The sequence below is a fragment of the Microcaecilia unicolor genome, chromosome 7, assembly GCF_901765095.1.
Source record: "Microcaecilia unicolor chromosome 7, aMicUni1.1, whole genome shotgun sequence".
In the NCBI taxonomy this organism is placed as follows: domain Eukaryota; kingdom Metazoa; phylum Chordata; class Amphibia; order Gymnophiona; family Siphonopidae; genus Microcaecilia; species Microcaecilia unicolor.
This window is the reverse complement of record NC_044037.1, coordinates 284,765,114-284,790,740: the sequence shown is the minus strand read 5'-3', so window position 1 is coordinate 284,790,740 and position 25,627 is coordinate 284,765,114. Positions and strand designations below refer to the sequence as shown.

The 25,627-nt window shown below is 43.2% G+C and overlaps 1 protein-coding gene across 1 annotated transcript in view; it reads right to left on the bottom strand.

Annotated features, from left to right (window-relative positions):
- Positions 1–25,627, bottom strand: part of HSPBAP1 (HSPB1 associated protein 1) — a 150,936-nt gene that overhangs the window by 93,078 nt on the left and 32,231 nt on the right. Inside the window, exons 2-3 of the mRNA XM_030210164.1 lie at positions 8,944–9,129; positions 63–247 (exon numbers count right to left, since the gene is read on the bottom strand). Of these exons, the coding sequence (XP_030066024.1) occupies positions 63–247; positions 8,944–9,129 (371 nt within the window). The remainder of the gene's footprint in view (positions 1–62; positions 248–8,943; positions 9,130–25,627) is intronic.

Here is a 25,627-nt window from a genome sequence, read left to right as displayed (position 1 = left end):
GGACAAGGAACTAAACTCGTTGGGTATTGCTCCAGTTTAACCTATGCAGTATAATTTCTTACCTGCAGCTTTTCTGTGTGATCTTCAAAGAGAATGGACATGTATTTGTAGTCTGCATAGGCCCAATATTCAGAAGAATCATAAGAACTGAATGGTCCAGAAGAGCAAGGAGACTGTGCGTAACTCCAAGCTATGAACTGTTCAAGTGTCGCTTGAACATAACTGCACTGGGTTTCAAACTGAGGGGCTGCAAATAAAGGCAATATTATTTGTATATTAAATGTACAGTAAAGTCAATCAAACAAGCTGGTCACTCTATCATGTGCTTCATATGGTAACAGATTCACTTAGGATGGAAGTTATAAAACTGTATTAGAGAATTAACCTACAATATTTGTCCGTTAACACAACTTAAATGATACTAACACTGGCTGCAGAACCCTAATGCAGTGATAACTGTCACCACGAGCTACATCGTAATAAGATACAAAACATGCAAATACATGTAAAACAGCTCATTACTATGTAGCTGTGGTATAGCCTGTAAAATAACCCTAAAGGCTCGATGATTCAGAGCTGTTGCTTACAGGGGCCAGCACTGGGTCAATCATTGGTCTCCCACTCACCCCTTTCTCCCTTAAAAGAAAGACCCTGTTAAGGGACCCCCCCCAACAGTACACCCCAACTGAAGAACCCTTCAAGCCCCACCACCCCTAAAGGCTTCTATCCCCCCCCCCCCCCCCACTGATCCCTTAAAAAATTCATGGGGTCTAGGGGGTAGGCAGAAGCGATCCCCAGTCACTCCGACCCTTGCTGGTGCCATAATCCAAAATGACAGCATAGACCCCCCCCCCACCCCCCGGCGGTAATCTCATGGTACTACCACTGGGGGCAATGTTTCCATATACCCCCTAATTCTATAAAAGTTGTCAAAAATTACGCACGCAAATTATGACATGCATTCAATTCGCACATGTAATTTTATTGAATAATGAACCAATCAGTGCCAATAACTGGCTTTTTAACAAACAATTATTGCCAGTAATTAGAATTAGAATTTACGTGCCTAAATTTTACATGTGAGTAAAAAAAAGAGGGTGCGGAAATGGGAGGGTCATGGGTGGAACAGGGGCATTCCTAGCATTTACACATTATAGAATAATGGGGATATGTGACTAATTTAGGTGCATACATTTGTACCACGTTTTTCAGTTTGTGCAAATGGCCTCACCTAAAGTTATGAAAGATTCCTGGGATTAAGTACTATTCTATAAACCGTGCCCAATTTTAAGTGTGGCTTATAGAATAGGACTTTTTTTGGTGCCATATGTAGAATTAACTCCATAAGGGCTTCTTTGCACATTTTTTTTAGTTATTTATTTTTAAAGGTAATTCCTGGGAGTGACTGGTTAATTAAAATGGAAGGGATGGTGCAGCTATGAATTTTATTGGTGTACCAGGCTCCAAAGATGGAGGAGGTAGCTCAACAGGGGAAGACTGTGCAGTCTGCAAATGTCACTGCCTTTGGGGATTTTAACATCCACCATCATGCTACTCATCCATTTGAACACTGTTGAAAAGGAGGGAATTAGGCAATTTAGATTTTTCACAGATTGTGGAAAGTCCTAGTCACGCAGTCAGCCACATCATAAACCTGATTCTTTTGCTCATTTGTCCTGTCACCTTGTTCTGTACCAATTCGTACCAACACAGAGTCAGACATATTGTGGAGAAAGCTAGGTTGATGCTGGTGTGTTGAGGAGACTAGGCGTTGCCACTGAGATAAGATCTGCAACTTCCTCCCACATGAGGAAGAAGTGGATCGGGGTGGGGGGTGGGGGGGTGCTTCAAATCTGGTGCAATCCTACAACTTAGATTTGCACCAAATGTTTGGGGTATTGGCACTGCCTAGTTGTTAAGTCTAGAAAAAAGCACATTACTCTATGGTATTAAGAAATGTGGTGTGATAAGTTGGCATATAAGGGTTTAGAGAGGAAATGGTGGAACAGACAATTGACAAAGCAGAACAAAGTTTTTTATTCTTCCATCTTAAAATGCATGACACAAAATGTGCAAAATTACAAGCGAACCTTATGAGATTGGGAGACTTGGCGTCTAAATGGCAGATGACGTTTAATGTGAGCAAGTGCAAAGTGATGCATGTGGGAAAGAGGAACCCGAATTATAGCTACGTCATGCAAGGTTCCATGTTAGGAGTCACGGACCAAGAAAGGGATCTAGGTGTCGTCGTTGATGATACGTTGAAACCTTCTGCTCAGTGTGCTGCTGCGGCTAAGAAAGCAAATAGAATGTTAGGTATTATTAGGAAAGGAATGGAAAACAAAAATGAGGATGTTATAATGCCTTTGTATCACTCCATGGTGCGACCGCACCTCGAATATTGTGTTCAATTCTGGTTGCCGCATCTCAAAAAAGATATAGTGGAATTAGAAAAGGTGCAGAGAAGGGCGATGAAAATGATAAAGGGGATGGGACGACTTCCCTATGAGGTAAGGCTAAAGCGGTTAGGGCTCTTCAGCTTGGAGAAAAGGCGGCAGAGGAGAGATATGATAGAGGTCTATAAAATAATGAGTGGAATGGAACAGGTAGATGTGAAGCGTCTGTTCACGCTTTCCAAAAATACTAGGACTAGGGGGCATGCGATGAAGCTACAATGTAGTAAATTTAAAATGAATCGGAGAAAAGTTTTCTTCACTCAACGTGTAATTAAACTCTGGAATTCGTTGCCAGAGATTGTGGTAAAGGCAGTTAAGCTTAGCAGAGTTTAAAAAAGGCTTGGATGGCTTCCTAAAGGAAAAGTCCATAGACCATTATTAAATGGATTTGGGGAAAATCCACTATTTCTGGGATAAGCAGTATAAAATGTTTTGTACATTTTGGGGATCTTGCCGGGTATTTGTGACCTGGATTGGCCACTGTTGGAAACAGGATGCTGGGCTCGATGGACCTTTGGTCTTTCCCAGTATGGCAATACTTATGTACTTATATATACTTTACATAGAAAATCAGGCTGCCATCTGTTTTCTGAAGTACATCTTGTTTCTTACTTTGGTCATCTCAAAAATGTCTTCTTCCAGTTCTTCATGAGATAAAATTGTTAACAACTACAAAGCGAGTGTTTTCTTATATCGGACCTTCCTTGTGGAATTCATTGCCTGATGAGATTTGGTGGTGGTGCTTCTTATCTGGGTTTTCGTAAACTTGTGAAAACATGACTCTGTCAGCAGTGTTGGTTTTTTTTTAATCTGGACTTTTGTACAATTTTTGAAGATGAGGGTTTTTTTCAGTAGTGCTCCTCTTTATCTGGATTTTTGTAAAATTTTGAAAATATGCTTGTTTTTTTTTTTTGTTTAATTATGCAATTAAGACATAAGCACCGCCATGCTGGGGCAGACCAAGGGTCCATCGAGTCCAGCACCCTGTCTTCGACAGCGGCCAAAAGAACAAGCATTTTGTCCCGCCCATCCCAGAAACAGTGGATTATTCCTACGTCCATTCAATAACATTCTATGTCCTTTTTTTCCAGGAAGCCATCTAACCTTTTTTTAAAACTCTGCTAAGCCAACCGCCCCAATCACCTTATATGGCAACGGCTTTTCTTTGGAGACCCTGGACTACTCACAATGTCCTATTGCCTCACGTACCCTCTTAAATTATACGCTCTCTTGTACAAACACGTATTCAGTAGTGTAGCACAAATGGTATTATTATTAGAAATATATTTTTTTATTTTGTTCAACAGTTGCTAGCAATGTAACTGTTGCTGTAAAACAGATTATGTTATGTCACATGCAGAAGGTTTTTGACTTACGGCACAAACATAAAACAGGGAAACAGTTCTAAAGATTATTAATCCTGATTTCATGCAAATGTCCCTCTGGGTGGTACAACAAGGGGAAGACAAATGAAGCAAACACATGAATTTTAAAGGTTTTTAATCATATAGTTTTGAAGTATTCCATGATGCACCCGTGGCATATTACTATCGAGGTAGCAGCCTATCAATCATGTACATCGTTCACAAATAATAATTACTGTTATTAGTGCAAAAACTTGACAACCAGAGGCCCTGGCTGGCTGACATCCTTCACTAGCAAAAATGTATTGTATTATAAAATAACTGTAGAACAAGGTCTTTGCTTAGCAAATGAGGGACACAACAGAATACAGTGCCTTTACAACTTCTATGTTTTCACACCCTTGTATATTGTTCACATTTGGGTTTCTAAAAAAAAATAAAAATTAAAACACGTTGTTTCACTGATCTACAACAACATACTCTTCATCTTTCAACGTCAAAGAACAATTACAGAAATATTCACAAAAAAAAAAAAGAAGAATAAGAAACCAAACAGTCATGATGACACAAGACTCCACTCCTAATCATTTCTACAGCGCTATTAGATGTACACAGTGCTGTACACATTATATGTGCCAGAGCCGGTGGTGGGCAGCGGGACTGGTGGTTGGGAGGCGGGGATAGTGCTGGACAGACTTGTACGGTCTGTGCCAGAGCCGGTGGTTGGGAGGCAATAGTGCTGGACAGACTTGTACGGTCTGTGCCAGAGCCGGTGGTTGGGAGGCAGAGCTGGTGGTTGGGAGGCAGGGATAGTGCTGGACAGACTTGTACGGTCTGTGCCAGAGCCGGTGGTTGGGAGGCAGAGCTGGTGGTTGGGAGGCAGGGATAGTGCTGGACAGACTTGTACGGTCTGTGCCAGAGCCGGTGGTTGGGAGGCAATAGTGCTGGGCAGACTTATACGGTCTGTGCCAGAGCCGGTGGTTGGGAGGCAGGGATAGTGCTGGACAGACTTGTACGGTCTGTGCCAGAGCCGGTGGTTGGGAGGCAATAGTGCTGGACAGACTTGTACGGTCTGTGCCAGAGCCGGTGGTTGGGAGGCAGAGCTGGTGGTTGGGAGGCAGGGATAGTGCTGGACAGACTTGTACGGTCTGTGCCAGAGCCGGTGGTTGGGAGGCAGAGCTGGTGGTTGGGAGGCAGGGATAGTGCTGGACAGACTTGTACGGTCTGTGCCAGAGCCGGTGGTTGGGAGGCAGGGATAGTGCTGGGCAGACTTATACGGTCTGTGCCAGAGCCGGTGGTTGGGAGGCAGGGATAGTGCTGGACAGACTTGTACAGTCTGTGCCAGAGCCGGTGGTTGGGAGGTGAGGATAGTGCTGGGCAGACTTATACGGTCTGTGCCAGAGCCGGTGGTTGTGAGGCGGGGATAGTGCTGGGCAGACTTATACGGTCTGTGCCAGAGCCGGTGGTTGGGAGGCAGGGATAGTGCTGGACAGACTTGTACGGTCTGTGCCAGAGCCGGTGGTTGGGAGGCAGAGCTGGTGGTTGGGAGGCAGGGATAGTGCTGGACAGACTTGTACGGTCTGTGCCAGAGCCGGTGGTTGGGAGGCAGGGATAGTGCTGGACAGACTTGTACGGTCTGTGCCAGAGCCGGTGGTTGGGAGACAGAGCTGGTGGTTGGGAGGCAGGGATAGTGCTGGACAGACTTGTACGGTCTGTGCCAGAGCCGGTGGTTGGGAGGCAGGGCTGGTGGTTGGGAGGTGAGGATAGTGCTGGGTAGACTTATATGGTCTGTGCCAGAGCCGGTGGTTGGGAGGAGGGGCTGGTGGTTGGGAGGCGGGGATAGTGCTGGGCAGACTTATACGGTCTGTGCCCTGAAGAGCACAGGTACAAATCAAAGTAGGGTATACACAAAAAGCAGCAAATATGAGTTATCTTGTTGGGCAGACTGGATGGACCGTGCAGGTCTTTTTCTGCCGTCATCTACTATGTTACTATATGCAGATACTTTCTCTGTTCCTAGAGGGTAAATTCAATTTCTATGGGCTTCCTCTTGTTTGCTGCGTGGGAATCAATACTGCAGCTTTGTAAAAGAAGCCCTAAATTTTTGTACCTGGGGCAATGGAGGGTGAAGAGACTTGCCTAAGGTCACAAGGAGCTGCAGTGGGAATCGAACCCAGGCCACCATGATCAAAGCCTGCTGCACCAACCATTAGGCTACTCCTCCACTCACACTCTGCCATAACAAACCCATATGAGCTCGGTTTAAAAAAAAAAAACCCCAGCTGGAGTCATTGCTAATCGTTTCCCCAGCAATTTCTCCAAATACTAAAATACTGCTAACAACCCCTCCCCCCTGTACTTCCAAGCATCCCCATAAAGTATGAAAGAAGGTATTGCCCTGTCAATGACATTTGGTACACAAGGGGGGTTTTCTTGTATGCCTACTTGGGATGCCTGTGTTTGGGAAAAATAAGTCCTATAATTGTTCTAAACTGACACTTCTGTAGCTCTGCACTGAAAACCAATCTTCCAGTATCTGGTTAATGTAAGATCTAACATTAATAACATGAACTCCCATACCTGATTCTAATTCCCACTGCCCCAATACATGTGTATGACCTTTCGGGGGTAAAGTTCCATGAGATCTTTATAATATTGAGAGATGGAGCCCCATTCCAATATTTCAACCCCCAAATCTCACTCAAAAGACCCTCCGATCCTATTCTACAGTGCCTCAGAGTCTAATGACTGAATATAATGTGTCAATTGCAAGTATGTGTAGGGTGGTTCCCACTAGCTATCTTCATCTTGTGTTGAAAATCTGCATAGGATAGCAAAGAGCCATCCTCCTTAAGAAGAGGTTATAGTTGAGTAATACTGGCCCTAGCCCATCTACTAAAGATACCAGAACCAGTACTGAACTGGTTCAAATCTTTTCTGTCAGATCGTTCTTTTCACGTACATTTGGATCAACACTTGCCTTCAAAAAGCTCTCTAATGTGTGGAGTACTGCAAGGTTCCATTCTTTCTCCGCTTTTATTTAATATCTTTCTCAGTCCTTTAGCCACACTTATTCAAAGTTATAACATCGCCTTTCATATTTACGCAGATGACATTTTATTACTTTACCGAACCGATCTTCAATCTCTCAATATGTCCTCTCTTCAATCCTGTTTAGAAGCAACTGTCCAATGGCTTTTCGCCCATAAACTGGTTTTGAATCAAGAAAAAACAATAGCATGGTGGCTGACGGGTCATGTGCCACCACTCTCTGCATCTCTTTCTTTACTAGGAAGAGTGATCACCCATGTCTCCAGTTTCCACTATTTGGGCATTATTTTAGATTCTCAACTATCCTTTGAACCCCAAATTTCTTCATTTTGCAAGACAGGATTTTTTCTTCTGCGATAATTATGTACAGTACGGTCCCTTCTTCACTCACGATGCGTTTCACTCACTGATCTTAGAGCTTTTTGTGACCAGACTCAACTACTGTAATTGTGTTTATCAAGGAATTCCAAACTTCGTGCTTAACCAGACTCTTAAAAATAAGGCCTTTCGTCTCCTCTGTCATCTTTCAAGATCAGATCACCTAATGGAGTACTTGAAGGATCATCATTGGCTCCCTGTTAGATTCCCTTTCCAGTTCAAATTTTGCTACTGGTGTTTTGGGCTTTCCGTCAAGGAACTCCACAGTATCTGCCCAGTTCGACAATCCTCTACTCCCTTGCAAATGTCTTGAGGTCTCTAAATGATCACTACCTGCCAAGCCCTCAAATAGCTCAAGTGCAGAGCACTCACCATCATGCTTTCTTTTTTGTTGCCCTTGAACTATGGAATTTTATTGGAATAGCAAAGAGGCGCTGAATGTCTTGCAACAACAGAAGAGATAAACAGAGAGCAGACACTGAAAGTCCAAACAGTTTCTTTATTCGTATAGACCCGACGTGGCCACGTTTCACCAATAAGGCTGCTTCAGGGGTAGTGACATAAAACAGCTAACCAGGGACAAGAAAGGCTTAGCCCGGATAGCAAAACTGATCATCCAAGATGACTTCAGTAGTAGTCTGACAGAAGGTGGAGCAGCAGCTTCTTACAGAGATACGTACCCCTGCTGCAGCCTTAATGGTGAAACGTGGCCACATCGGATCTATATGAATAAAGAAACTATTTGGACTTTCAGTGTCTGCTTTCTGTCTATCTCCTCTGTGGAATTTTATGCCTCTATTTTTGCATAGTGAAACCTCCCTGAAAAAGTTTACATCACTATTGAAAACCTAGCTTTTGAACTACCTTACTCAAATATTTATTTATTTATTTATTACATTTGTACCCTGCGCTTTCCCACACACAGCAGGCTCAAATATGAACACCTGAGTACTGAAATGACCAACCTGGAAGTCAGTTATCTTGAAAGTATGTGTCTTGAACGTTCATTGTTCTCTTTATGAATGGCACATGCACTTTCCTATCAAATATTGTGGTTCCCTTTTCGTTTCTTCTGATTTTTGTTTTAGAATTGTGAACCGCTTTGCCCTGGTTGTAGGTTAAAGCAGTATAGAAAGTTTGGAACAAACAAACAAACATATCATTAGGGAATGGATACCTGGTTCTTTTTAGTTTCCACATTGATTTAAAGGTTTTTTGAGGACTGCTTGGACTTGGATGTTGAGTAACACGTAGGAATCAATTATTATACCAACATACATATTTTCAAAGCACTTAGCCTTCCAAAGTTCCATAGAAACCTATGGAACTTTGGAAGGCTAAGTGCTTTGAAAATGAGCCCCCAAGTATCTTTAGTTGGGATCCAATGGATAAGTTACATTATCAATTCATCTATCTGGGCTCCAAATGGTGGAACTCAATACGCAAGGCCGCAAGAAGCATATCCAGTTATCTACTTTTTGAATATTTCTAGAATTATTACACAATAAAAGCGTAGAAAATATTGTTAAGATCAATGAAACAGACTCTTACTTTTAATATATTTTGAATGTTATTTTTTAGACAGCAGAATTTGAAAAACGTACAAGGGTACATGGCTGCACAAAGAGAGGCTTAACCAGCAGAAGAAAGGAGGTGTTGATGCACCTGAAAATAATCGTATAATAAAGTGATACCTGTGTGATGGCTCTTCTTTCCAATCCTGAACTGTATTGACTTCCTATTCAGTACATCAGAAAGGTGGTCAACTGTCCACCTCCGTGCTGGCCAATCAGAAACCATGTCATAGAAGACTGCAGGCTGTTGAAGAGTCATCACAATGTCCTTGGCTTCTTGAGGAGTAAATGGTTTGGCATGTTTGCCTACAGATAAACAGACAGCTATAGTTAATGGTTTTGTATCAGAAATGGAGGGTCATATAATTTATACACTATGGGGCCCTTTTACTAAGCCGCATAGGCACCTACGCCCACTCAATATGTGCCAAATTGGAGTTACCGCCCGGTTACCACATGGCCCTTGTGGAAATTTCAATTTTGGCGAACGTCCGCTATGCGCGTCTCAAAATATTTTTTATTTTCTGACAAGCGTAGACCATTACCGCCCGGTTACCACGTGAGACCAATGAAGGTCTCAGACCCAAAATGGACGTGCAACAAGTTTCATTTTGCCGCACGTCTGTTTTCGGCAAAAATAAAAGGCATTTTTTTTGTAAGTGCGCTAGAAAATAATTCTGCGCATGCTCAAAACATGTGTTTACACTATCGGAGACCATTTTTCAGTGAACCTTCGTAAAAGGACTCCTATTTCTTTTACAGAGCTGCAATGCGCATTCTAGGGAATAGCTTTTTTTTTTTTTTTTTATTAACCACTGTTTCAACATGTACTTATTAAAGAACATAGAAAAATACTTCCTCCTTGTCCCCACAATTTTGCATGTAAGATTTATTCAGATGTTCTCATAACAGGATTTGCAGCTTAAGAAAATCGAGCTTATCCACCTATAGACTGCAGGATGAGGCACCATTTTTCTTAACATATGCAATCTCTTTATACAATTTCATCTTTATTTCAGGCATGTATTTTCTCTCCAAAACCTATTTGATATATCAGAATTATTTTTGGCACCGTAGTTTCCTCCTTTCATTTGGCCATCCACCTCAACTGGAAAGACAGTTGCCATCTGGCAAGATAACTTACTCAATGGCAAAAAACATGGGATAAAAAGTCTTAAATAATTAAGATGTAGGATGAATTTTCTGATTTATGTAAAACTTTTTACTGTATGTTTTAATTAATATTTGTTTTTATTCTCTTTTATTTTTATGTCTGCTGATGTTTTTGTTTGGGAGCTTGCTTTGGCAGCACATACACTAAAAAAAAATGTATTTTGGTCAGAAGTGTTTCTGTTTCTTTTAAATCAACTGTACTCCACTTTGATTGCACTTCCACAAATAACAGGGACAATCCAACTTCCACAAATAACAGGAACAATCCACTTGAAATATAAGGAAGTGAAGAAACACTGCCAGTTTTGGTACACATTTCCCCCTGAACAAGTCCAAGAAAGTTGTGGGTGCAACAAGACACCGTTAATAAATAAATACAGTCTGTATGTGATACATGACTGTTATGAAGATGTTGTCAATATGTAATTGTTCAAAAACCTTAATAAATAAATATAAAGAAATAAAAAAAAGTTATAATACAAAAATTCCATTAGTGATAAATTTGAATGCCGTTAGAGGGAAGGCTTTGGAGATTTTTTTGACCAAAGATGAATCATGTATCTTCACAGTGCTCTGGAGAAAACAGACTGAATGCAATAGATTTTTGAGGTCTTTTTCCCTCCATTTTTTTGTAAAACTGTTTATCAGCATTTGGTGATTAGTTTTCCACTTTGTCTTCTGTAAGCTCCACTTTGATTGGCCACACCAATTATGTGGCCATTTAAGACGATGACATCACTTCCTCCTGAATAGCTCTTTTATAATATGACTTTTCATTTGCTATGATTAACTGCTAAATTCTTTGGAGCCTGTTACAGTGCTAGACTCTCAAAGCTGAATAAGTTGTATTGAGAGCTTTCTTCCCCTTCAAGGTAAGTGAAGTATACACATATTGAATGCGTAATTCTGTAACAGGAAGCCGAGGATATGAGGATAAACAGGCACTTATTTCAAGCCTATTCTATAAAGAAAAGAAGGCACCAATTTTATAAAATATTAGCACAAGTGGCAGAAAGCTCACCTATACTTAGGAGGAAATCACACAAGCCTTATGGCTGATGTAGACTGTAGCAAAGGGAAAGGGGATGGGATTTGATATACTCCCTTTATGTGGTTACAAGATTCTATACACTAACAACCTGGCACGAACATTTACATGTGTGCTCTGCTAAACTCTACCCACGTGCATGCTCCCCAGCAAAGTATGCGCCTTTAAAACTTTGCAAATATTTTCTGCTAATCAGTATGCTGTTAGTGGTCATTTACACATGCAGGTGGCCACATGAATATATGACTAGAATACCACCATTTATACACGTTTCTGCTGCCTAAACAAGGTGAAATTCTTATGGTACTACCCCTTGAATGGCATAAAATAGTTTGAGTTCTATTCATTATGGTGCACGGAAAGTGGTATCGCCACATAGTAGCTGTGCAGAAATTATAACTACTAAATTAGATGGAATGATGGACGCAAAAGGAAAAATGAACAGTGCACCCGAGTTATGCATTTATATTTGGTTTTTCTTTTGGATGCTCTAATCTATATTCTCTTAACAGATACACTCAGAGATATTTCATTCATAATTATATCACAATCTTATAACATTTGCTGAAAGGTAATATAATTTTCCAAAATGTCTTTATAAATACTGCATTGGTTTTAAAAGGAACTCTTTAAATATGATGATATTATACATTTGGTTGAAAGGAAGATCTCATTGAAGGATACTATAAGATATTAATATTTATATAAAGGTATGACCTTGCTTCGGAGGAATTCCAAATTCTAATTTGTTTGTAGTAAAAATATTGTATTAGTGTATATTGAAAATTTTTTCTATACATTTGTCTTTGTTATTACAGACACATCATATTGTATACCCTCTTCAGTAGGCAGTGGTTAAAACATGACAATGTTGGGTTTTACTTTGTTTTAATTATTAAAGTAGATCTTGTAGCTCTTATTTTATTATTTATGTATTTGCCTATCCGTTCTTTGGCTGTGGTCTCTTCCTCACACCTTTGTGTGCAGGTGGATTGCTTCTATTTTGTCCCTCCAGTCTTTGCAGACTGTGGCTCGCTTTGGAACCTGTGAATATGTACCCTTAATCTGGCCTGTAGGTGTCACCGTTGAGCAACGGCTGAGAGTTCCATCTCCAAGGGACTGTAAACTTTGATTCAACAGCATCCCCAAGTTCAGCCTGGTCAGCAAAAACTGGACCTGGGATTCAAACTCAACACAGCACTCCATAGCATTTATACTGAGCAACCAGTCTGGCCCGTACACCAATATTCTAAAATAAATCAAAAAGAGATGGTCTTTGCGTATTGAATATAAATCTTATTTAGTTTGGGGAGTTTAGGATTAGCTCATGAAAGTTCTTCCCCAATATCTGTTAACAGAAATTCGGAGGGTCAAAAATCAGTTTACCCCTGACACTAGATTATTTGCAGTTCACTGAAAAGCAAACAGAAAACGACATGTACATGAAGTGGCAGATAGAAAAGCAGGAAGCCACCATGGAAGTGGAGCATGCTATGACCCGGCACCAGAAACAGGTTGCTGTTAGGGAACAGGAGCTTAGAGTCAAGTGTAAACAAAAGGTGACCCAGCTAAGGAGGACACTGGAGAATGAAGCAAAGCTACATAAGGCACAGAATGGAGAGCTGAGCCAGGAGCATGAACTGGCAAACAACACTTCTAGAAAAGCAAGATCAGGCTTGGCAGCAGTTTGTAGTAGGTGAGAGGAACATTGTCTCCCCCCTGCCCCCCCCCCCCCAAATGTTATAGCTGTTAATACTGGAAGGGTCTCTACCTACTCAGTTCCAATATGACTTCATACCCTCTGCCCCATTGTACATCCCAGTTCTGTAGAAATCCTGACACTCCGGAGCTACATTTACAAGAGGAAAGGGTTCATTAGTTCTAGGAACAAGTACAAAATGTCTCTTGTGGCTGTGAACTCTTTTCCTTGGCCACCTTTAAATCTAGACTGAAAGCCCACCTCTTTAACATTGCTTTTGACTCGTAACCACTTGTAACCACTCGCCTCCATCTATCCTCCTCTCTTCCTTCCCGTACACATTAATTGATTTGATTACTTTATTTTTTGTCTATTAGATTGTAAGCTCTTTGAGCAGGGACTGTCTTTCTTCTATGTTTGTGCAGCGCTGCGTAAGCCTTGTAGCGCTACAGAAATGCTAAATAGTAGTAGTAGTAGAGGTGCTATTGAACAGCTAAAGCAAACCAAAGAATTGAAAGATCTTCAGAAAAAGTGCGTCAAGATGGAGGGAATATCTTAAGGTGTAATTAGCAGGACGGGAACATCTAAGAGAAGCAGACAAGCAGTGGGCAAAATTGAAAGCAGATATTTTAAGGGTTGTGAATCTTTTCGTTAGGAAGATAAGGAGAAAATGAGGCTGTGGTTTTCAAAACTGAACTGAAAAGGCAAAGAAAGATGCTGCTGCTATGCTAAGAACTAAGTGTTACCATGCTGGGACAGACCGAGGGTCCATTAAGCCCAGCATCCTGTTTCCAACATTGGTAAATCTAGATTACAAGCACCTGGCAAGATCTGAAAACAGTACATTTTATGCTGTTTATCCTAGTAGCTGAAAAGCTAAGGAAAAAGAGGTTAGCTTCAATAAAACTACAAGAAATCACAGAAAAAGGAAGACAAACAACAATATCTAGAGAAGGTAAAGGGAGTTGGTAAAATTGTTAAGAAAGCAAAGATGGAAATGGAATTTAAAATAGCCACTACAGTAAAGGATCAGTCGCCATTTTGAAGAGTACTGCGGTCCTAGACAAGTTCTCTAGTGGGTGTTTTAATGTCGGCTTCCTGATGAAGGAGTAATTTCCAAAATGGAGCTTTGTAGAACTCAACTAGACTCATCCTACTATCCAGATAAGTTTTTCACTTGACTGATACAATTTTGATGTTGAATTGAGATTTCTTAGGGACAGCATATACTGTTTGTGAACTGCTCAAGGACTGCTTTAACTAGTGACTGCATGTTTGACAATGCTTATTATAGTCTGTGTTGATAATAGAGACATTGCTTTATATATATATATATATATATATATATATATATATATATATATATATATATATACTAGCCGTTGATTCCGTAACAACGGGCTAGTAAAGGAAGGGGGGGGTTGAAAGCCCCCCCCCCCCCACGGATAGGTCACAGCCGCCCCCCCCCCCCGGGCCGGGTACCTGGCTTCACTATTCAAACCGCTGGAACGCAGCACACAGCTCATCTGAGCTGCCATCGGCCTTCCTTCTTCTCTGCGTGTGTTCCGCCGTCGTGTGACGTAACGTCGGCGAGGGTGGGACACAGCCAGGTAAGGAAGGCCAACGGCAGCTCAGATGAGCTGTGTGCTGCGTTCCGGCGGTTTGAATAGTGAAGCCAGGTACCCGGGCCGGGTGGAGGGTGGGTGGCGGCAGCGACTCCGGGTGGTTGGGGGGAGCGGTAGCGGCAACCCTGGGGGGGGGGGGAGCGGTGGCGACTGCGGTTCCCTCACTCGCAGGTGCGCAGGTTCCCCCTCTGTCAAACCCCCGTCATCACGTATTGACGCGGGGGCGGGACAGAGAGGGTCTCTACTGCGCATTTGCGAGTGAGTACGCCTCTTACCATTTACATGTTTTATATATATATATATATATACATACTCTTTTCACTGTTTATTTTTGGTGCATTTATTACACACAGAATTGTGTCCAATGATAGTGTGAAGTTTCAACATTGATTCCACTTGGCTGTAAGGGAAGAGCATTGTGTCTATTTTCCACCTCTGAAATCCCACACTGAGGACCCAACATACACAAATATCATTGTTTTTTTTAATATGTCAGTATTTCTCTATTAGCTATACCTACGATATGATTTTTGGAGAATACCTTTTGGATTTGGTCTTACTTTCTTGAGGGTTCTTAAATATTACTACAGTAAAGTGGGCAAACCAAACTTTTTTTTTTATTTTTTAAGATATGTTAGTAACAGAAGGAAATGCAAATGTCTGATTGCGAGACTCAAGGGTGAGGAATATTTAGCGGTTGATCAGGATGAAATGGACTTGCTTCACATATATTTCTGTTCTGTGCTCACAGATGAAGGGCTAGGAATAGGATCTTAGAAAACAAACACAAATAGGAATGAAGTGAGGTAGACCTCAAACGATTGGGGTTCATGAGGGGGGAAGCTAAATTAAAAATAGGCAACATGTTGCGTCAAGATGGCATGGTATTGAAGGAACTCAGAAAAGTTCTGGTAGTACCACTGTCTGATCTTTTGAATGCTTCTTTGGAGTTGGAAGTGGTCCCAGAGGACTGATCCCGTCCGGAGCTAGCTGCTCCCTGAATAGCCTCAATTCAAGGTCCACCCCCCCCCCCCGGGCTCAGGGCTCTCCGTCTCTACGGAGGCTGCTCCATGCGGAGAATTCAAAATGGCGTCCATTGCCAGCTCTGAGCGGGAAGAATCATCGCTCGCCATGCTCGGGCCGGCTCTTACACCTGTACAGCACGATTTACAGAGCCCCGCTGCTGATTTGCGCTTGCCACACCAGGAACAGCGCTTTACATTCTCTGCAGCCATCGCCGAAAACGGCCGGAAAATTCAAAATGGCGGTTTCGCGCCAAAAACGCCCCGATCGCGGGCCCACCCCGGAGGAGTTAGAAAACACCCTTACCTCACCGGACCGAGTATCACAGCTCCGGTCCCATAGAAGAATCAAAGGAAAACCTCTGTTCCATTTTTTTTTTTTTTAAACGCTGTGAGGAAAGCAGAGGTAATAAGAACTCCGGAGGCTCAGATGAGTGGGAAAGGCAGGGAAAGGCGAACCAATGTGCCTGCATCCACTGAGTGGGAAAGGACAGGGAAAAGCAAGCTAATATGTCCACATCCACGGGGGCATGGGTAAGGCAGGGAAAGGGTTAACCTATGTGCATGTGGTTCTTCTCCACAAAAGAGGATGAAAGAAGGAGGTTAGAAACAACAGACCAGTTAGTCTGACCTCTGTGATAAGTAAATTAATGGAAACTGCTAAAAAAAAAAAAAAAAAAAAAGGATAATGCAGATTCCAGAATCTTGGGCAGTGTGCTTTTCCTAGAGGCAGTTCTAGTCAGTGTTGCCAGGTGGAAAATTTTTTTCCCACCCAATCCAGCGTAAAAACCGCCCAAAACCCGCCCAAACTCAAACCCCGCCCCTGACACCCCCACCCCCGCGTCATCAACCCCGCCCCCGCCGTCACCGGCCCTGCCTCCCCCGTCATCGGCCCCGCCCAAAACGTCACTAACCCCGCCCAAAACGTCACTAACCCCGCCCCCCGCGGCCGAAAAAAACGCCCGAAAAACCGCGGAAAAGAAAAAAAAGAAGCCCAAAAAAACGCGACCCGCCGCGGGCAAAAATTTCCTGCGGCAGGTCGCGGAAAACCGCCCAATTGGGCGGGAAAACCGCCCACCTGGCAACACTGGTTCTAGTCAGATGAATCTGTTTAATTTGTCTGGGTGATCAAAGTGTTGGATTGTGGGAACAGTGCTAGATGTTGTATACTTATGTTTCTGCAAGGCCTTTGACACAGTTTTGCGTTGGCAACTTACAAATGAACTGAAAGCCTATTGGTATGGGTCAGAAACCACTTGAGTGGTAGGAGACAGAGGGTACTGGTGAATGGAGTACACTGTGATGATAGGGCCATTACTAGTGATGCACCACAGGGATCCTATTCCTTGTAACATTTTTGTAAGCGATATTGCAGAAGGACTGTTGGAAAAGATTTGCCTCTTTGCAGATGACACCAAAATCCAACAGGCTAGATACTTAGGAAGGACGAATAATATGAGGCTGGATCCAATAAAGATTGGAGAATAGTCTAGAATTTGTCAGCTACAATTTAATGATAACAAATGCAGAGCCATCCATTTGGACTGCAAAATCCCAAGGGATTAATATAGTACAGGGAATAAAGTATTTCTGTGCATGAAAGAAGAATGGGACCTTGGAGTATTGTGTTCGGTTTTGGAGGGCGTATTTTGCTAAGGATGTAAAAAGACTTGTGGTTCAGAGAAAAGCAACAAAAATGGTATGGGGTTTGCGTAGCAAGTCGCATAAGGAGAGATTTGCTCACCTGGACAAGTACACCCTGGAGGAAAGGACAAAAATGGGTGATATGATACAGATGTTCAAATATTTGAAAGGTATAAATCCGCAGACAAACATTTTCCAGAGACGGGAAGGTGGTAGAACTAGAGGACATGAACTGAGGTTGAAGGAAGGCTGAATCAGGAATAATGTCAGGAATTATTTTTTCACTGAGAGGGCGGTAGCTACCTGGAATGCCCTCCTGAGCGGGAGGTGGTGGAGATGCAAATGGTAAAGGAATTCAAAAATGTGTGAGATAAACACAAAGGAATCCTGTTTGGAAGGAATGGATCCAAAGAAGCTTAGCAGAGATTAGGTAGCAACACCGCTAACTGGGAAGCAAAGCCAGTGCTGGGCAAGACTTCTACTGTCTATGCCCTGATCATGGCTGAATAGATTTAGATAGGCTGCTGTGGAGCTTTTCAGGGGCTTCAACAACTTCAGAAATTTAGAACAAGGACAGTGCCGGGCAGACTTCTACGGTCTGTGACCTGAAAATGGTAAGGACAAATCAAGATCAGGTATACATATGAAGTATCCCATCATACCATATGCAATGAGCTTATCTTGTTGGGCAGACTGGATGGACCGTACAGGTCTTTATCTGCCGTCATCTACTATGTTACTGTGACCTGGTGGTAACAGTATCTGTTCTTAAGCTGGCAAAACAGATGGAAAAAGTGCTGGCGAAAGCCAGAAGTATGCTTGCATGCATAGGGAGAGGAACTACCAGCAGTAAAAATGAGGCGATAGTGCCTCTAAGTCTCTGGTGAAACCACATTTGGAGTATTATATAACAACTAGTAAAAAAGCCCCGTTTCTGATGCAAATGAAACGGGGGCTAGCAAGGTTTTCTTCTGTGTGCATGTGGGAGTGTGTGTGTCCCTGCCCTCTGCCCTCTCTCCCTTCCCCTGTGCTGTCTGTCCCCTCTGCTCTCTGTCCCCTCCCCCCTCGGAGTCGAGTCCTTCAGTGTTAAGTTTCCTGCTGTGCTGTGTTTGTGTTACAGAGATAGTGAGGGCTTCTGCCCTCTCTCCCCTCCCCCCTCTGAGTCCTTCACTGTTACAGAGAGAGCGATTTGATTTCGTGCTTTGCTGTGTTTTCCTTCACTGTTTGTGTTACAGAGAGAGCGAGGGCGGGGCAGACACTCATGGGGAAACCGGATATCTCTCCCCCTTCACACTTCCGGCTGGAGGCTTCATTTAGAACGTTGGTGGTGCCTTTTATATATAGAGACTAGTAAAAAAGGCCCGTTTCTGACACAAATGAAACGGGCGCTAGCAAGGTTTTCCTTGGAGTGTGTATGTTTGGGAGAGTGTATGTGAGAGTGAGTGTTTGAGAGTCAGAGTGAAAGTGTGAGTGTGTGAGAGAGAGAGAGAGAGTGACTCTGGGTGTGAGTGTGTTTGTGAGAGAGTGTGTGTGAGAATGAGAGTGTGTGTATGTGAGACACAGTGTGAGAGAGAGTGTGTGTGTGTGGGCAAGAGACAGAGTGTGTGTGAGACACAGATTCTCTGTGAGAGTGAGTGTATGACACCAAGCGAGTGTGTGAGTGACTGTGTGGCACATAGAGAGTGAATGTGATACTGTGTGAGACAGAGTGTGTGAGAGTGAGAGTCAGAAAGACATTGTATATGAGAGAGACAGTGTGAGCCGTGCCCTCCCAATCCATGGCCATCTGTCCCCTGCCCCCTCCATTCATCCTTTTCCAGCAATTCCCCTCTGTCCCTGAGCCCTGCCCTCCCAATCCATGGCCATCCATGTTTGTCTGTCACCTGCCCCCTCCATTTTTCCCTATCCAGCATTTTCCCTCTCTGCCTGAGGCCTGCTCTGCAATCCATATCCATCCATGCCCATCTGTCCCCTCCATTCATCCCTATCCAGCAATTCCCCTCTCCCTGAGTCCTGCCCTTCCAATCCATGCCCATCCATGCTCCTCTGTCACCTGGCCCCTCCATTTTTCCCTATCCAGCATTTCCCCTCTCTGCCTGAGGCCTGCTCTGCAACCCATATCCATCCATGCCCATCTGTCCCCTCCATTCATCCCTATCCAGCAATTCCCCTCTCCCTGAGTCCTGCCCTTCCAATCCATGCCCATCCATGCTCATCTGTCACCTGGCCCCTCCATTTTTCCCTATCCAGCAATTTCCCTCTCTCCCTGAGTCCTGCCCTCCCAATCCATGCCCATCCATGCTCCTCTGTCCCCTGCCCCCTCCATTCATCCCTTTCCAGCAATTTCCCTCTCTCCCTGAGTCCTGCCCTCCCAATCCATGCCCATCCATGCTCCTCTGTCCCCTGCCGCCTCCATTCATCCTTTTCCAGCAAGTCCCCTCTCGCCCTTCCATGACCCCCCCCCCCCTCGCATCCATGCTACTCTCTCTCCCATGTCCCAGCCTGGCCCGCCCTCTTCTCCCCCCCCCCCCCGTTCGCATCCATGCCTCCCCCCCCTTCGCATCCATGCCTCGCATCCATGCCCCCCCCCCCCCCCCCTTCGCATCCATGCATCCCTTTTTTTTTTTTTTATTCTTTTTAACTTCACCTCCGTGGCGGTTCGTGCAGCGAAGCGTCAGGGAAGGAGGCGGCGCTCCCGACGTCTAGCTTTCCCTTCGCTGTGTTCCGCCTTGTTTTGAAGGCGGAACACAGCGAAGGGAAGGCTAGACGTCGGGAGCGCCGCCTCCTTCCCTGACGCTTCGCTTCCGTATTTGTTTGTTTAGGCGCGAGGGCGGGGCAGAGACGGCTGGATGGCTTCACACCACGAACGCCACGAACCCCACGAACCCACGAACCAGGGAGTGACGTCAGATGGCTTCAGAACGTTGTCCTCAGTAGAACGTTCACGGTGCGTTTTATTATATTAGAAGATTATAGCGATTGTACCTTCAAAAGAAAAAAAAATGGGATGGAGATGGTCCAAATGGTCACTGGTCTTTAGCATAGGAACATACTTCAAGTTTTCAATATGTACACTCTGAAAGAAAGGCAGAGGCATCTAAATACCTCTGTGCCAAAAGTATAGGAGGTGGGCCTAATTCAATTGAAAACATTCTCTGTAATGAGGGGGGTCATGAGATGAAGCAGACAAGACTCGGCAGTCATCTAAGGAAATATTTCTTTAAGGAAAAGGTAGTGGATGCATGGAATGGCCTCCCAGAAAAGGTGGTGGAGACTATGACTGAGCCAAATTAAAGAAAATAGGGGACAAGCACAAATTCTCTCTAAGGCAGAAGATGGGATTGTAGAGCTTAGTAGTCCGTGTGGACGGGCAGACTGGATAGTCCGCATGGGCTGTCCACAATTTGTATGTTTTATGAATTATTAACCTGACTGTAACTGATAATAAAGTATGTTGCAGCCACGTACATAGGATCCCAGATGGACAGACCTGATGACCTATCTTTTTCAAGTACAGCTCCATGATGACTGCCCAGTTATGCACTCCATGCCCTAACAGGCTGAACTCGTTCAGACACTTCTACAGTACTGGATCTACCATAAATTGATAGCAGATGGAGGGTGCAAGGGGAATAATGTTCAAAGGTTGAACAAAAAGGCTCTCCAGTCCAAGCTTTATGCATTCCTTTAAATTACTGATTATTGCAAGATTAAAAAAAAAAAAAGCAGATATATATATATCTGGACAGTACAGATAGTAAATTGTAGCATTGGTGGATGACCAAAGTTCAGATCCACTTCTAAAGACGGCAGGTGGATAACAACTGGAATACACATCTCAGGAGGGGAAAAAAAATAAACCAACCGCAGGACAAGTATTTAATATAATTTTCCCCAACAAAAGCTATGACTGCTCAAAGAATATGTGAATCACAGATTTCAAATTTAGCACTCAGTTGCTGGGAGATTTATGTGCACTGCTGGAACTGACAAGCTTGGATAAACTCAGCAGTTCTACAATAACTTTCCCATAGAGAGATTTTGAGAGAAAAAGACCTTTAAAAAACAAAAAAACAAAAACAACAACCCACAAAACAAAGCAGCTCCCTTAAGCTGCCATCAAATGGATACAACCATCACTGTAACCTCCTGTAAACTTAAATGATACAGCATTTGTGTGGGAAGAATTATACAGCCATAGAATCCTGCACGACTTCAGATTTTCCCTTTTCTAACATTCTTACAAATTATACAGGGAAAGACATCCAAGTAACTCCCCCCAACCCCCCCCCCCCAAAAAAAAAAAAAAACCCCAGGGGCAGAAAAACAGATGAAATTTGGTATTCTGCCCATAATATTCTGTATTCCGCCCAATAATGAAAGAAAGAAGGCCACTAGCTTGTCACTATTCACAGTGGAATTTTCACAGCAGCAAGCCTGACAATTGACATGCAAAACAAGACAGGAATACCATTAATTTTCACTGCTGTTAGATTTGCTATGGTGTGAAAAGAAAAAAAAAAGTCACAAAAGAACAGAAGAAAAGACAGAGTACCATTTGTGTCAATAACAACTGGAGAACTAGAGAGACTGGCAAAGATGCAGACACCTGGACTGGGACATTATTAAGGAAGAGGAGGAATTGATACGGAAAGCTGAAGCGGAAACCTACAGAGATACATCCTGCAGAATCAGAAGCATAAACTGTGAAACCTGAGGAATCAATATGGACTGCATAACAACTAGTAGTTACCTCCACACCATGACAATTACATCATGGGGAGAGACGGACCAACTGTTCTATACTTGAATGTTTTTTTCCTGCGTTTTATCTCCATATATTCATTTACATGCAGCCTGGCTATGTATTATTATTATTTGTTGCATTTGTATCCCACATTTTCCCACCAATTTGCAGGCTCAATGTGGCTTACATTATGCCGTAATGGCGATCGCCATTTCCGGAAAGAAATTACAAGTAGTATCGCCTTAAAGGGAAGTCTCATACACAGTGGTGTTACATTGAGGTTCCTGAATTGTATAGTGAGTAATAACAAAAGTTAATAAGCTATGGCGAGTTCGTTTCCGGTATGAGAAATGAACTAGTAGTGCCTGTATGTATATTAAAACAAATGAGAGAAATTAGTTTAACTTCATCTAACTCACCAAATTTCACTCTATTTTAAAGTCAGAAGAAAGACGGGAAGTGTGAAAGACTCTGTTTGCTCATGGGCCGATGCTCAGAACTCCAGCAGTAAGCCAACAGCGCAGAACCCATACTGCTGGAACAGCGCAGAAACGTAGCTCAAAGGAAATGGTATTTAAATTATATGTGCGCTGTAAAAAGCCAACGCAATGGGGGAGGGGGAATGTGCTCGGTGCATGCGCAGATGAGTTTTGCGGTAAGCTCAGCTCCTGTATGCATGCGCCAGACAAATCCGAAAGTGAAGCACACATTGGCATCTGTTTTCTGCACTTTTAAATATAAGATTAAATCAAGCTTTAGAGCCCACCACAGAACTGAAACAGTGTTGATCACACTATTAGCCAACTTCAAAAAAAGAAATCTCACATGGAAAAAAATATTCTTCTACTACAATTCGACATGTCAAGCACACTTGAAATGGTGGACCATCAAATCCTCAAAAAAATTCTCAACAAAATTGGGATAGGAGGGAAGGTACTCAAATGGCTTCTAGGATTCCTAACTACCTGATCCTAACAGGTGAAAATGAATTCCTCTCTCTCCCCTCCATGGAAAGTTGTATGTGGAGGGCTCGCTGCTTCAGAAAAGCATTGAAGACCCAACTATTCAAGGAAGCCTACCCTAACGATTTAACTAACCAAAGCATGCCCACATGATTCTTACCAACGATTGTTATATATTGACCATGCTTCCCATAATCCTTATTGCTATCCCTAATCTTTTCCTCTCCATCTTTTTTTTTTTTTGTACCCCGCACTTTTTCCCACTCATGGCAGGCTCAATGTGGCAGGCAATGGAGGGTTAAGTGACTTGCCCAAAGTCACAAGGAGCTGCCTGGGCCGGGAATCGAACTCAGTTTCTCAGTTCCCTAGGACCAAAGTTCACCACCCTAACCACTAGGCCACTCCTTTCCTTCCTACGCCTACCTCCTAATGCCCATTTCCTTCTACACCTAATTCCTCCTATGTTCAATTTACTTATCTGTTAACCCCATTAATATTACGTTTACTACAAATTGTATATTCTTCTTACGACTTGTAATTCTTTTTTATTGTTACTATGTAAGTCGCATTGAGCCTGCCATGTGTGGGAAAGCGCGGGGTACAAATGTAATAAATAAATAAATATACACTGTTAAATCTAATGATGGCCCCTCTTGCCAGAACATTAGTCAAACAAGGATTTAACTTACGCCGATGACGTGTCAGTATATATCCCGTTCAAAAAGAACCTGCACAAAATCACAATCAGAATTACAGATAGCATGGAATCCTGGGCATCAGTGTTCAAGCTTAAACTTATCAAGGACAAAACACAATGCCTGATAATCACATTGCCATACAATACCGCCCACTTCCCAAACATATCCGCCATGGGCACATCCCTCCCAATATCTGACAATCTAAAGATACTAGGCATTACCATAGACCGTAATCTGACCCTTTACTTATAAATTTCAAACACTACAAAGAAAATGTTCCACACCGTGTGGAAGCTGAAACGCATTAGAAACTACTTCCCAAGAGATGTATTCCGCACACTTGTCCAATCCATGGTCCTCGCCCATGATGGCTACTGCGACAGAATTTACGCTGGATGCAGGGAACACTCACTAAAGAGACTACAAAGCACAAAACACATCAGCACGACTAATCTGCTGAAAAAAAACGATTTAAAAGTGCACAACCACTACTCGAAAACCTACACCAGTTAAAGCACAGATATCCTTCAAGATATGCTGTCTAATCTACAGAATAATCGTTGGGACTCGCACTGGAACACATGACAAACCTAACAGAATTATCTATACGCAACGCAATCAGGGGCGCAAAAACCTCTCTCACCCTTCACTTCCCCAAATGTCAAGGCCTGGCATACAAATCTTCAATACTCAACCAATTTCACATACATCTGCCCCAAGATATGGAACACATTACCAAAAGCTCTCAAATGCATGAACAGCTATTTAACATTCCGAAAACACATTAAGGCCCACTTCTTTCGAAAATTCTTCTCCAATGAACCCACATAATCAAACTGACCTATAACCAAAACATTACGATACCTGATCGCTAACTGAAACTGAACAAAGACAAACACCAACTTGCAAAGGCTTTGTAACATGTTTAACTGAAGTGACTTGTAAGCCACATTGAACAGACTACCTGATTGGAAAATGTGGGGTACAAATGCATAAATAAATAAATAAATACATAAACCATCTACATTTTTTTTTTTTTTTACTTGGAAGGCTTCTATTTATATGCAGGAAACAGGTACCAATGTGTGCTTTCACTTTTAGGTTTGCTCTGATTCACACACATTTATCTCTCATTACCAATGCTCAGAGGCTTGCATGGGCTTCTTCTGCTTCCAAATTAAATAAAAACCAGCAGATTAAAAAAACAAAATCTCTCTTGAAACTCCCTAAATCCTGCTCCGAGCGTTATTTTTTCAGTGGTAAGGCAGCTTTGTTTTGCGGACTGTTCTCTAAGCATTGGGAGAGAACAGGCAATGACCTCATTAACATCCGTTTGACTACCTTTGCATGCTATTTGCGCTAATTTTTCGCACACACTTGTCTCTTGCGCTAGAGCCTTTGAGCATTCTGTGCTCATTAATGCGGGTGCTAGTCCAGCGCTAATCGCCCCTAGCTCCTGTGTTTGGTTCAGAACATCGGCCCATCAGTTAGCAAGTGATCGCAGGAGAAACTTGAATACACTTTTCAAGTTCACACTGATCTATGAGTTACATGGTACTGGAGTGATCTCTCATAATGAGAAATGATTATTCATGTCGGTCCAACAACCATTGATGAGAACAGGGCTGCAAAATTCCCCAGGCCTCCAAAGGGGCCCCGGCGCCAGGCCACCGGCGCTGCAAGTCCCTGGTCTCACCTGCCTGCCTCCTCGGCTCCGGGCCCCCTGCAAAGCGGCAGTCGCAGATTGCCTCTCTTCTGGCATTCCCTCCCTGTGTCCCGCCCTCGTGGAAACCGGAAGTTACATCAGAAGAGGGCGGGACACAGGAAGGGAATGCCAGAAGAGAGGCGATCTGCGACTGCAGCTTTGAATGCAGGGGGCCCGGAGCCATGGAGGCAGGCAGGTGAGACTGCAGAATGGAGTGGCGGGGCGGCCTTGCCCCGGGCCCGGCCTAGTCTCTCGGCAGCCCTGGGTGAGAAACTTCCCACTGATTCCGGTAAAATGCCCAATAATCCACACAACCATTCCCTAGCTGCATCAGTTATTTGTCAGCATCCACCACCTATCAAATTACACATTTTACTGTGTCAGGGAACATGTTCAACTGGTAATAGTTACCTGAAAGCCCGAATAACTCTTCTCAGACTACAGGACCTTGGCTCAGACAACAGCACTCAGTTTGTGTTCT